This window comes from Neocloeon triangulifer, unplaced genomic scaffold (genome assembly GCF_031216515.1).
Source record: "Neocloeon triangulifer isolate White Clay Creek 2 clone unplaced genomic scaffold, ASM3121651v1 ptg000014l, whole genome shotgun sequence".
NCBI lineage: Eukaryota > Metazoa > Arthropoda > Insecta > Ephemeroptera > Baetidae > Neocloeon > Neocloeon triangulifer.
In genome coordinates, this window is record NW_026775556.1 from 21,242,771 (window position 1) to 21,257,521 (window position 14,751).

Sequence of the window (14,751 nt, forward strand, 5' to 3'; positions counted from 1 at the left end):
AAGCAAAAACAACAAACGCGCCTATTGGTTTTTCCTCCATAAACAATAACGCATTGGCGCAATAAAAGAAGCGTCTCCGGCAATTTTTTGCGCGTAACAACCTGCGAGCTGAAAGATGCTTTGTAATGTGATATGTTCGGGCTCAGCACGGCAATAACCAGCCCAGCGAGCTCGCGGAGGAAGTCAATAAAAATATATACCTGCCGCCAACTTTTAATATTAAATCCGTCGATGCGAAAAGGCGATGGACCAAATATTTGAGCTCGGATTATATTGGCGAACGGGCGCAATATTGCCATGGACCGTTCTTTGAAGTGGGTAAATTCAATTAAATGGGCTGATTTTTTGCACGTTTATTTCTCGCAAAGAGAGGAAACGTGGAAAATAATATCCTCACGAATAAATCAATGAAAACATTGATTTTTTGCAAATTCACAACATATTTTTAAACTTTCACAAACTTTCAACAAATAAATCTACAGGAAATAACACTGCAACATATAATTTTTGTTCTCTACTTCAAAAGGTTTGAAAAGAGACTTTGAGACACTTTGCCTGGACATTTTCAACCGAAATCTAAAATTAGCTTAAAAGAAAACATCATTTTATAAAAAGAATTCATAGGAATCCACTATTTAGAAATTTTCTTATCTGAAGTTTTTCAGTTTCTTCGTACCTTTCGGAAATTCATTGATGATCAGGTACTTTCTCTTCAGTTTATCAAAAATTGCGGTTAGATCCACTGCATGTGTGAGATTTAGCATGAAAAATTTTATGAATCAGCAAATTCTATTTACTTATGATGAACGTTTGAGGCTAAAAATTGGTAGAAAACAATTCACTGTGCTCGTAGATAAATGGGAGATTTTTGCGTCGGATGGGTCTTTGGCGTTGTATGTGTGCGGATTATTTTTGCGACCTGCCTCGCAAAGGGGCGCCAAAGGGCAGGGAAAATTGGAAAGGCGCCAGCGGCAAGACAAAAATACACAATAAATTACTTTCTTTTGAGGTGCGCGCGACTTTCGCCCGCTCTGTGCTTTTATTATTCGCGCACAAAGGCCAGGCCTTTTTATGGCAGGCGAAATAAATTTCCAGCCGGCTGAATTATTATTTTCGGCCATAAATTGCAGCCAATTTATTTTACAACCGCTGCGTAGAAATATCGACTGCGGAATAATTTATTAGGCGCTGATTCGCGGAAATGGCGCGTGATGAAAACGCGTGTAAACTTGGCTATTAAAAGTTTAGCGTGACCTCCTGGGGGTCGTGCAACTTAAAGCCGGAGAGTGCGAGAAGATTTACTAATAATATAAGCGACGAGGCCTCGAATTTGTGCGGTTTTGCATCAACAAAACAACCGACGCAAGGCAACTTGCCGCGGGCACTTGCTGCTTTGCTCGAGTGTTAAACCGGCAGATTATTTGCAAACAAAGAACCGACCAAAATTAAACAGAGAACCCTGCAGAAGGAAAGTGATGCTTTAATACGCTTGTGTTACCTAAACATCTCATCAGGATTTAGATAAATGCAAAGGTTTGAGGCTCAAACTGGAACTAAAGGGGGCTAAATTTACAAAATTTGATCATTTTACAATTACTTCACATGAATTATACTAGAACAAAAAAATTTACAATCGATAAATTTATTATTCCAATTTTCAAGTCAAAACTTTTTTATATTGTGAGGGGGTGGGTCTATTTGCAGCCCAAAATTTATTCTTTTATTTGCTTTTTTAAATCTGCCCATCATTGGAAAAGTATCATTTTCATGTGCAAATTACACAGCTCTCTTTAAATTAGAAAAAGAAGATTAAAAAACAACTTCAACTTTTTAATACGGATTCTTCACATGCAAATGTTATATTTTTCTGTTTTATGCACATGTTTTGAATAAATCTTATTTAGGCTTTTTGATTGCCTTCAATACAACCAAAATGGTATGAAGGCATAATTTTGAAATTTAAATAGTTTTCTCCAAAGAATCAAATGGTAATTCAAAATGTGTTTGATAAATCATTATACAAACCCTTCTTGTGCACGGAGACATAGGACTATCAAAATGAATTAAGTTGAATTAGATCCAACCAAACTTTAGGTATTTAAACTCCCAGAGTTTCCGCAGTAAAAATCATCATCTCTCCTAAAAACTACCCCGTTTCCAAATTACCTCAAACTTTGCTGGGCAAAACTTGAGCTGCTCGCTCGAGTAATCATCAAAAGCTGCAGCAAAGCCTAACCCGATTTTCTGCCTCGAGCATTCCAGAGTTCGTTGGCTCGCACTGAGTTCGCAGGGAAATGCGCGCCATTAGCATAATTCAAGAATTAGGCGCGCAGAAGAGCACTCAGCTTATTAACCATAAAGAAGCAAGTCGGCGAAATAAGTATAAAACTGAATGTTCTTCCCACACGAGGAAACGATCTCCATCTGCCAGACCAACGTCTCGCGTCCAACGCCAGATAAAATATATCGGATGAGTCTTATTTTTTTTTTATCTTTCGTTTGTTTATTTCCTTTTGTGCGGGAAGATAAAGAATAAGACGGGAACGTTGTTTCTCCGGAAGCCGCGGTACAACTTTATTGCTGCTGTTTTTGCACGAGCGGCAATAAAGAGCAGCCATCACTCACGGCTGCAATGAATGTTAAATTGATTTCACAGTCCGATGGGTTGCTGTGTTTGCGTCAGGTCTAATGAAAGATGCAAATGCGAAACTGTTGAACCTGTTTGGACCGCTGCCAACTGAAAAACAACACAACGTGCGCTCATCTTCCATATTGTTCATTTGTCTTTTTTTGTCAGGCGAGGGGGATGAATTGAATACAGTAATGCATAATTAATAGGTAAAAAAAACTAATATTCAGACTTAAAGGTTTTTTTATCAATTTCCAAGAACGCGTTTTATTGAAGGGCATATTTTTTCCACTTATGTGAATGATAATTCAATTTTGTTTGGAAGGATATTGATTTTTTTTTTTATAATCAAAAAGCACAAAAAGAAATGGAAAAAAAAAAACATTTTCTCAATCAAATTAATAAACATAAGTAATTATATATATTAAATTTATAATCTTGAAGTTAACGAATTTCTTCATTTATAAAAATTTTATAGCATTTTTTCGTTTTTATTTTGCTGTTAATTATTAGTTTTATTAATTACGTAAATATTTCATCTTTGGTGTTTTCTAATGCAAATGTTCAAGGAAGAAAACAATAGACTGGGCCCAATCAGTTAAAAGAATGAGGAACACCAAATTATGTTTGGCAGGATCAAAGTTAAAATAAAGGATTTTCTGGATCTACTTTAAATTATTATAGGTGCATGAATTAATTATTAAACACAGCTTCTAAACCCCCCAAAATTAGAAATAAAATTAAAAGACCGAGACAAAATTAATTGCTTAGATAGTTTTTTTTTTAATATTACAAATAAATTGAGCTATATTATATAAAAAATGAAAAAAATTAAATTTGAACAGTAACTTTTTTAGTAAGACTTATTTCACATCGTAAAATTGTAGGTTAACGTTGCACCTAATGATCAGCCAGCATGAAATATCGCGACTTGACAGCTCCATAAACATAACATTTTCATGGCAAACAAGGCATTTATCAGCCGGTTTTATGGCCGCGCGATCAGCTGTGCACGTTTTTCCATTAGTACGTTTTTTGCCATTACTGCAATAATGGTGGATATGCTTTTACGGCCGGTCTTTTATTTCTATATGTGGATTTCCACTCGGACGGCGTGTGCACACAATGTCGACCGGTGCAATACAGCAGCAGGGCTCATTTGGATGCATCTCATCCGTCCAAAGCGATTCCAATCTGAAAGCGCCAACTAGGGCGGAAAACGACTCTGCAGTTTTACAATTAGAGGCGCGCGAGAGAGAAAAAGCGACATTGCAAGCGCGAGAAAAGCTTAAAATAATACAATACGTGTGCACCAAGCCGCACTGTCAACGTTGGTTTATTACAGAATACTGACTGGTCGTCATTTCAATTAAAAACATTTGTTCCGTCTAAAAACACGAATTTCAGGGGAAAACCTGAAAATTAGATCCATCAATTAATAAAATCGCACGTTAATTGAAATTCATAATTTCAACTATGGGTTGGATAAAAGCTAAAAATTTTATTATTAATTACATACAAAACCTTTAAAAAAAGACCATGGAAATTCCGAAATTTGATTAATTAGAAGTTTTAAAGATACAAAAGACATTTCAGCTCGCAAAATTTATTTTCTTTGTCAATAATGAATTTTTAAATTTTTCTCATAATATTTTATATGGTAAAATTGGAATATATTGTCAAATAAAAGCTCAATTCTAGAATTTCTAGATAATAAATTATTTAATTGACAAATGTAATATAATTAATTAAATGTATGGTTCAAAGATTGTGCTTATAAAATATAATTGGCAAAAACTAAAACTCTCTGAAACGGTCATTAATAATTCTGGTAAACACAAATCCGTCAAAGGTCGCCACACCTTTTAAGTAATTGTAATAAATCGAAGAGCTTTTATGTCGTCTGGCTTCAAAGCACAACTTTTCAATGGCTCGTTTGTGGTTCTTTTTATTATCGTTGATATTTTGTTTCCTCTCGAATTCCGAGTACAGAATGAATGCACTACTTTGTTGCCGTTCTCTCTTTGATCCGATTTTGGCGGGGTTGGTTGCCATTGACAGGCACGTGTCAAAACTCACCCCATGTATAAATTTCATGACAAAGCTGACAGGTGATTTTTCGCGACTGGATTTCACTCATGAGTAATGATGGGCGCAAAAAAAAAAAAAACGTGGATCGAATTTCTGCAGTGCAATTTGCCTGGAAAGAAAAGTTCCTCCTCTCTCTTGAGAGTAAGGCTAATTGAGCCTGAGGAGGAAAAGAAGAAAGAAAGAGAGACGCGGGGTCTATTAGGTTCGATCCTTCACTGCAACCGTCCAATCAAATTCAAGTTGGATTTTTATCGCACTCGTTTTGCGCAAGAATCTTTCTCCGGTTTCTTTTCTTCTCCGGTGCAGCCATCAATCAATACTCGCGAGAGTCCCATTGACGAGAGATAACAAGCGGTTCGCCGTTTTTTCCCGGGATAAATCCATTGTCCGTCAATGCTCGGCGGCACGGCCGGCGGGGCACATCAAAACGATCCCCTGATCCTTTTCATGACTGAGCAGTTCTGCCCGGCGGCACCAACACGCTCGGCTCAACTATACGTACTTTTTTACTCGCGTCCAAATCCCCTTTCTCCGCGAGTCGAAGCTTTCAGCCTTCCTCTTTCGCCATTAGTGCTTTTATTTCTTAAAAAAATTGCACTTCTATCAAAAAGAAAACGTAATGCACGTCGTGTGTAAATGGCTCACACTTCCAGACATTCAAATCTTTAAAACAAATATTTTGGTCCATAGCAAACTTTGAGCTGAATCTTTTATTGAATCACGTTATTAAATCAAAATTCTAGTTCTTATTGTTAGTGTGACTTGTTTTGTGTTACTATGATCCTTTTGATACATGCCGGAAGTTTCAGTTGGAAAAATTATGGAACGTAGCATAGTAATGACTTAGTTAAAAATTAAATAAATTTATTGATATAAAATATTATATATTTATATTTTACGTTTCTTTCATTTTATTATATTATTAATTAAAAAATAATTATTAGCAAGTTAAATTAATTATTGATCATTCTTGTTATTTTTTCGTTTTGAGATTATTTGTTTCAACTGTTTTCAATTTCTCTGAAAAAGATTTAAACGTTATTTAATTTTATTATAAATGTAAACCTTCGCTTGGGCATTAAAATTTTATTACTTTGATGAGTTCAAAATCCTTTGGTGAATTGGGTGTGAAATTTTATTTTAATTTAATTTAAAGATAAAATGTGAAATTGAAAGAAAATCTATAGAAATTCTTCTTGCACATTCTCAACATTTGAAATGAAAAAATGACGCAAAATGTGCTCAATTCTCCATAGATCGATGCATTTGATTTAAAAATATTATGAAATAAATTTGATTACATAAATCAGCCCAGTAAATAAATATATTTGCAATATAATGTTATTTTTTCAAGTTAAATTTTTTGACCTTTTCTGATTCAAAATGAAATGGAGGAAAAATTTTGGAAGAAAAATAAGAGCTAAATTTCTCTATTTCAAGACAAACCAAGTGGCCGAAAAATAATAGAAATTTAAAATTACAATAAAGCATATTTTTACGTGGACAATTTAGACAATTTTATTTCCAAAAGCTTTTCTTCTCAAAAGGGATCAGATTAAATTTATTAAAACTCAACCTTCATCTTTTAAAGAAATCCAACCGAAATAACTTTGGCTTGTACAACTTAATTGATCAATTGACAGTATGTTTAATTGTTATTCAAATTGTCCCCAAGAAAAAGAAACTTGAAGTAAAAAGTAGAAATTCGATGGGTCTAGCCGATAAGCGCCTCCATCTCGCAGTTAAGACCTAATCACAAATTGCTCTTGGCGCAGCGAATTCTTCTTTCCTTCTTTTCCATTCATATCCGCGTTCGCCGCCTTATCTTCTTTTGCGCCACCCTAATCCGCCAGCATTGTTCTTTTCGCAAATCCTGCAATAAAAGTTCTCTCTCGCCGAGGGTGCTCGCTCGCTCGCTCTCAGTCAGATGAACAAATACAAAGTTTGCCTCTCCTCCAACTCGAAGTGGCAGAAAATATTAAGTAGCTCGCAGTGCAAAACCGCGAGCAGAACAGAGCTCATTAATTGCCGCCGCGCCTTTGTGTTTCGCAAAGCGCGCTGTCAACAGGTGCATGCGGGCGGGCGAGTCGCCTTAAATTAGCGCCACCTCGGCGGAAAATAATAATTTTTGGCCCCACAAAACAATGGGAAGAGATGAGAGGGATTTGAGTTTAAAGTGCTGTGACAGCGCCCGGCACCTTCATGAATATATAAGAGTCGGCAAGGATTTTCGTGAGATTGCTCCACGGATTTAATATATTCTCAGGAGGGAGAAAAAGATGATTTTAATTTGGATAAAATTGAAAACTACGACAAATAATATTTTATTCTATTTGATTAGATACAAGTTAACAAAAAATGGTAAAGGTGAAAACATTCTATTCAATTTTCTATACTTGCCCCAAAATTCAGAAATAAAATTATCAGCAACTTAGGATAATAATTATGTTGATTAACTATCTCATGTATCTTTTACCAAAACGTACATATTGATTATTTTTTAAGATTTAAATTTTATGTATTTGTTGCTTTCCATGTTCTAAATTCAATATGTATATAACAAAATTAATTATTTTGTTTGGACTTAATTAACACTAATTATTAATAATTTTTTGTAATTCCCCTGCATTTTCTGTAGTAATCTTGTACCGCTTATTTCTTCAATCGAATATTGAAATATTTAAATTAAAAAAATCCAAGGAACTGTTTAAATGAAAATACACTTTAAATTACTTCTTAGCTTGAAAATGACTTAATTTTAGATTTTTCATTATTGTTGTTAAAATTTGATATTAAAAAGTTTCCCTTTTCTTGGAAAAAAAGATATCTTTCACCAGTCTTATAATGCTGCTTTTAAATTAATTTCATACCTCAGCCAATTTTCCTGAAAGTAAGATTTATTCAAATTAATGCGCAAGAAAACGTTTTCAAGGAAACAGCATGTCATGCTTTTCTTCAGTGAAAATCCTCGTTCTGCAGAAATTTATTTTGCACGGCCAATTTAATGGCACGCAGAGCTTAAACGCTCTTTCAGCGGCAACAATAATTTGTCACAGCACAGAGCGAGTAAATGGAAAACGGTGCTGCTTTTCCGTCACTCTTGCCACTCTAGTGCGGCTGTGCAAAAAGTTGAGAGGCAAGTTTGTGTGTAGCGCGTCCATTATTAATAGCTGAACATGGTGTTGAGGTGTGAAATTGGGCCTGCGAGTGCACAGCCGCCGCGGCTGCTTTTTTGCGGTTTCCACGCTCGTGTCGGCCTAAAAAAGCGCGAAAGTGCGCGCGTGAGGCTTATAATATATTTAAAACTCCCGCCCTACTTGTTGATAAAGCGGCCGACGAGCGGCGAGAAAGGGATTACTTTAATCCCTCGGTGCACACGGCGAGGATTGCGAAAAATCGAGGTGCGCGAAAAACGGAACTTCTCTCTGATTTTTTTCTCACCACTTATGATTAATTCACGCTGCGCGTCCATTTTGAATTTTATAGAATATCATCTCTTTTCTTGTTTATTAGTGGAAAGGTGAAATAATAAAGAATCGTTTTTCCAGTAAAAACTCATAATAATTTCAAAATAGTTTCTTTTCAACAACAAAAATAAATAAATAAATGAAATTATAGTAACATTGCATTGAGGAAGATTTAAAATTAATGGGGTCTCAAGTTTTTAAAGAATTTGATCAAAATTCGATAGTTTATTTATTAAAAAATTAATTTGCTTCAACTTTATTATATAGTTTTTTCTAAAAGGATTTTCATTTGAATTGTATTTATAAGAAAATTATGTTAAAAGTCCCAAAATACTCAAAAAATTTGCCTATAAAAGTTAATTTAGTATAAAATTTTCATAAAAAATGTAATTTTTAATTATTTTTCATACAATTATTGTCGCATAAATTTTGATTCAGCGCAAATAAAATTAACAAATATCCACCGCTGAAATTAATTTTAGAACTGCACCAAAAACTATTTTCACCAGTCTAGGTATTAGATTTCCTCCTCCTCTCACTTTCACCCAACTTGAATCAATCAGTTTTGCGCTCGACTTGTTTCAGACGACGGAGATCCGCCCGTGCAGCAGAGCCCGGACGGCTACCTAAACTTTTCTTCAATCAGCCGAGACCACATCGGCTGGTACAAATGCTCTGCCGAATACGACTCGAGCACTTACGCTTCAAGTGGCTTGTTCATCAACGTGAGATGTGAGTATTTTACTTGTCCAATGAACAACCAAGTGAACCGATTTGGAGAGCAGCTGCTCCCGACACCCGCTTTCCACTTCCGAGACAAACAAGAGTAAACTTTAGTCCGCACCAAAGCTTCCCCGAAAATTAATTTGACGCCCAAATCTCTCAAATGAAGTTTTTCTTTCAATACCTAGAAAGATCTCTTTTAGCATACATGGGTGCGCTCAACAATTTTGCGCTCGCGCTCGCGCTCGCGATCACTGGCAACAGTGCGCTCGCGCTCTGCGCTCGCGCTCAAGATTTTGAAAATGTTGCGCTCGCGCTCTGCGCTCGCGCTCAAATTTTTAAAAAGTCTTGCGCTCACGCGTTGCGCTCAAAAATATTTTTATCCGAAGAAAAATGCGACTTTTAAGACAATTTTTTAATATAACAAAAAATACATCGGCAATTGGAAATGATAAAGTTGAAGTTAAATCACCAAAATTGGGATCAGTTTTGAAGTTTTTGGTATAAAAACACTGTTTTTCATTACAATTTTTGATCAAATTCGGGAATTTTTACTTTTGGTTTGAGCGCAAAATGAGCGCAATTGAGCGCTGCGCTCAGCGACCAATGCGCTCGCGCTCTGCGCTCGCGCTCACGATTTTGAAAATCGTGCGATCGCGCTCTGCGCTCGCGCTCATGAGCGCAGAGCGCGAGCGCAGATCGCAGAGCGCAAATTGCGCTCTGCCCATGTATGTCTTTTAGTATACATATTTTAATATCGTATCCCTTCTTTCTCTCAAATCAAGTTTTATCTCATTAGATAAAATTTATGATATTTACTAAAAAAGAAATATTGGAAATATTAAAAGGCTGAAAAACCTTAAAGTTAAGATCATTTTTTTAAATTGTCCATTGTATCTTACCATTTTACAAGAATAGTTTCCACTTTTTAAAAAAGCTTTAAATTTATACAATTTTTCCTCCAAAATTACGATCTTTTGATGTTTTTATGAACTATTTTGCTGCAAAATTCCAAAATGATTACTGAATTTTCTCAGATCGTAGTGCAATATTATATATTAAATCATAAAAATTTTAGAATGGTCTTATTAATATTTGCTACATTTTGTATAAACTAATTTCCAAATTCAATTGCTACTTTCAAGAACATCCCCTGCTTTGCCAGCATTGTTGTACTTTACTGAAAATGGGGAGTTTTTGTGTGACAAAAAACCTGAAAACAACATAAATTCGATTAAATTAATTAATTGGGATAAATTGCAGTTAAAGCCAATTAAAATAATATGCTGACTTAATAGTTGAGTTCCAATGAGATTTTAAATTGTTTTAGACGCAAAAATGGTAATTTTTGTAACTATTTAGTCAATAGAATTAATTACTTGAAGTTTATGTTTCGTTGATTCTGTTCTCAATGGCCACTATTTTCGCACAAATTTCCATTAAAAAGTAGCTTACAATATTTTGAGGTATTTAATTTCTCGACTAAATCCCAAATAAATTCGTAGCTTATACAAATTATTTCCCAACTGACATATTCATTGCCTGAGGCACGATTCGTTTTGATCTTATTATTAGTTCCATATCATAGTTGACTTGGCATAATTCGTCTAATCCCTTTATTGCGAATTCCTCCTCTTGTCATGCAGTGTTCTATCTTCAGTTTCAATTTCAATCAGGCCGTGCGTGTTCACTCGAGGCATTACACGAATTTGAGAGAGGTCGCGTGTCGTGTCGCGCGGAACAGCATTTCGCCGTCGTGAAGGAGCGCGTAATTAATCCCCTATTCGGAGCAACGCCCCATTTCGCATGCATAATGTGCCCCTTTCGCTGCGGCCTTTTGCCGCAGAGACGCAGCATATTCGATTTGAATCAAGTGCGGCAAATTGGCGCCATTAGTTCTCCGCGTGTTCTACCTGTTAGCTCTCTTGAGCGACACTAATTGACACTGATCGGGCCGGGGTGCTGCTGACATTGATTGCTGTATCTTCATTACACGAGCCCACCCACCCACCAGAATGCTATCATGACGCAAATTACACACCGTGTCTGCTCGACAGGGTGCCGCGTTCGTTGCGTGATCATGTAAATTGCCACGGACTCCTCGTTATACATATATACGGATTTCATTATTTGCACTGCAAACGAATAGTGGAAGGCTGTTCCTTTTTAATGATGTTGACCTTAGGGTTGAAATTAAAGTAATTTGTGTGCTATTAATTTTAATTACACTGGCAAAATGAAATAATATTAATTGAATTTTTAAGTACCTTCAAAACTTATTAATGCAATGGATCTTTGCCTATTGATTTGTTCTGATGCAAAATATGCGAGACTAGAAACTTTTCTTGTAATTTTTCACACACACAAAACAAAACAATTTTTGAGACTTTGACGCATATAATTATGGACTTTTTTCATAATTGGAATTTGCACTTACATTTTGAAAATAAAAAGTAATATGATGGCATAAATAATTCAAAACAGACCTGTTTTGGAAAAAAAAATATATATTTTTAACAGAGTAAATGATGCTGCATAAGGTATTTTATTCATCCAAAATTCATAATAAATTTAATTTTTAATTTAAAATTAAGCGTATTTTGTTTGTTTGTTACTGAAAATTCACGAAGATTAAAGAAACCAAAAACGTTCATAGCCAGCGTATGATCAATAACAATTTAGTCCAGTTAGATTAGTTACTGAAAAACATCAGACAAACTTCTTCTTGCTTCTATAACGCTTAAATTTAAATTTTAAGCTTTACAGAAGCAAAAAGAAGTTTTTCTTCGATTTTCAGTAACTACTAAAATAAACTCTGTCTGTTAAAATACAAAACTGATATTATTATAGTGCCTTTCTCAAATTAAAAGTAAATTTTTATTATTGTTAATGATTTTGAATGATTTGACACTTCCCTTCCATCAGGCAAAGAAAATTTAAAAAGCTTGAATATGAAAAAGAAATTACTGAAAACGTCTACTTTTTAATTTACCAGATTCTCATAGCTTTTGAAAATAAAAAAGCAATTTTCAGCAAAAAGAAAGTAAATTAGCTGTTCCAAAAGAATTTGAAGAAGATAAATTTTACTCAGCGTTATCCTAAAAATTATGCTGCTTTTTAATTCAGATTAAAATGATTAATGTTTCTGCAGCCAGATTAAGGCGCAATATATGTATATTTCACCGGCAGACTTGAAGATCAAGACTTTCGTCGAGACATGAATTTATGAGGAATCTTCAACGCCGTCACGTATATGCGCGAGCAGAGCAGAGACCTGCTCGTAATATACGAGCGCAGCATAATACCCTCTTGCATGCAGTGAGCCGTTGTAATATAATGCCCATGCATACATAAACTTGGCCTGCTCTTTCGATAAGAGCAGCAGCCAACTCGTGATTTTCTTTCGCATGATTCCGCTCCATACATCAACTGCAGCACCGCTTTCGGGCAATAACAATAATTATTATTGCTGTGCCGAACAAACGTGCGAGCACACGCCGGCAGCGAGGCTAATTTATGGCCTGCCTGTTTTGCATGTGTTTCGCTGTACGTAATTAAAACGAGACGGAGCAATTTTGCCGCCCGTCTTTATGAGAAAATAATTCATAACGCCTCACTGAAGGTGAATTTTCCCTGTTTGAAGTTCGAGTAGAACAACTGCGGGTTTATGTTTTTGTTTTATTATTGTTGTATTTGCGTCGGAGGAAAATTACAGAGCTTGTAATCAGTCCGCTCGCATTGTTTGCTTCTGAAAACGGAGATATTTATATTTTACCGGTGGAAAAAACGGTGGAGTTTTGCAACCAGTTAGTGGCGCGTGCAGCGCTGGTTGCATCGCAATCACAACTTTCAGGAATTAGAGCTTGAATAAAAACGAAGCAAATCGCATTTTGCACGTGCAGCTTCTCTCTTTTTTTCGAAATTGCTCTTTCTTTTGTTCGCAGTGTTTACTTTTCATCTTGCAGTGCAAAGCCGACGGCGATATTTCGCGAGAGATGCAACAGAAATATCCTTCCAGGTCTCTTGCTTGTTTGCTCAACTCTTTTAACATCCTAATAAAAAGACGCTCCTCCATGAATAATAATTACGACATTTTTGCACTCAGTGCCGCGTCGAGTGGGATAAAAAGCGGCAGGAATGAATAAACCCCTTTCGCGCGAAAGAAAGTTGCGAGCGGCGAAAACTTTTCCATCGCTGCTGCTTGTGTATTCAAACACACAATCCTCCCTTCCAATTCCGCGCTCCATTTTATTTTTGATTTAAACTTTTTATCATAATTCAGTCAAAAACATTCGAGTTGAGCTCTCGGCGGAGCGGCGAATAATAAACTTGGTCGCAAATCAACAGTCGTTTCCTCTTACGTCAGAGTTCCAACTTTTTGGAAATTTAGTATTGATCAAATAATTATTGAGAGCATCGTATTTTTTTTTTCATTTTGTCCAAAAAAGTATTTTCGGTGAATATCTAAAAATAAGTATAATTCAATCATATTTTTTTCTTTCAGCATTTAAATAAACAACATTAAAAAAAATAACAATGATTAATCATCATAAAATAAGCCCCACCAGGGTAATTCATTATTTGCCGAAAAGAAGTAATTTTTTTTAAAAAGAAATTCAACGTGGATTTAAAAACTAACAAGAAAACCACTGCTTGGAAAACAAATAAAATTTTTTTAACCTGCAGTTTCTGATTTTCTTCTCCAAGAAACTTCTCATAATAATGTTGGTAATAATAATTATTCAAATTTTTCTAATTTCTTTTTAGACGAGGAAGTTTTCACCAAGCAGCCGCCACGACAGGTGGAAGTAGCCCTCGGCGGCGGGGTCACCTTGGATTGTGGCGACAGCGGGGTCAGCACAACTGGGCCCAACTGCTGGGGTCGATTGAGTGGCAACAGACTGGAGGCTGTCGGAACCGGACCCCAGCTGCGGCTGGACAGCGTTCTTTATCAAGAGGCGGGCGCCTACAGATGCGTCGCCCCTGCCAAACCAGACCCCTTGGTGGCTGAGCGGAAAGCTATGCTCACTCCGCCCCCAGACATTGAACTCGTTGTCACAGGTGAGTGAACATTTGTAATTGTTTAATTGAAAAGAAACAGGAATTTCTCCCTGGTTTTAATAAATGTGAGGGAATTTGATTGTTCATTAAATAAAAAAGATTAAAAAAAGTTTTTTGTGTGTTAGAGCTAAAATTTTTATCAAAATATCCACAGAATTTTTTAAACTTTTTTAACCCATAGTGCCAAAATTTAGTAAAAAATCAATGTAATTAACTCTTTTGATATAAAAAAAAAAAAAAAAAAAAAAAAAAAATTGGAAATAATGAATACAATTTTTTATCTCAATGAGAATGATTTTTTAAGATGATGCAATTCAGTTTTACCTATTTTAAGTGTTATATTAGTTTTCAAACCCGCTTGAAACTGTTTTGCTTGTTGGAATAAAAATTAGAAACCATTATCATGTCAAAATAAAATTCATGTCGCTTTGAGTATGTCCTCTGGCTCTCCACGCTTTCATGTATCACAGTTGTAGATTTGAAATTGCTCTTTACTCGACTCCAGATCGATTTTGATGCTTATTTTATTCAGTTTGGGACACATTATTATTATTATTATTACCCTGGTATGTAAAAAAAATTCGAATGAAACTGCCGTGAGTTATGTGCCCATCGAAAAATCCAATAATATCGTCGGAGACAAAAAAAAAATCTGTCCCGCTCGAGAGATCAGACCTGCCGACAAGAGCGAAAAAAACTGGTCGTCGATTCCCCGCATTCCGGCTCATCCCTCGTTGAAAAAAGCCCATTGGAAATACATACCATACAAGGTGGAGAGTG

The 14,751-nt window shown here is 35.6% G+C and overlaps 1 protein-coding gene across 2 annotated transcripts in view; it reads left to right on the forward strand.

Moving 5' to 3' along the window:
• Nucleotides 1–14,751, forward strand: part of LOC132200377 (contactin-2-like) — a 78,375-nt gene that overhangs the window by 58,858 nt on the left and 4,766 nt on the right. For both annotated transcript variants that reach the window (XM_059625801.1, XM_059625802.1), the window contains exons 5-6: nucleotides 8,773–8,919; nucleotides 13,678–13,971. In XM_059625801.1, coding sequence (XP_059481784.1) covers nucleotides 8,773–8,919; nucleotides 13,678–13,971 — 441 coding nt within the window. The remainder of the gene's footprint in view (nucleotides 1–8,772; nucleotides 8,920–13,677; nucleotides 13,972–14,751) is intronic.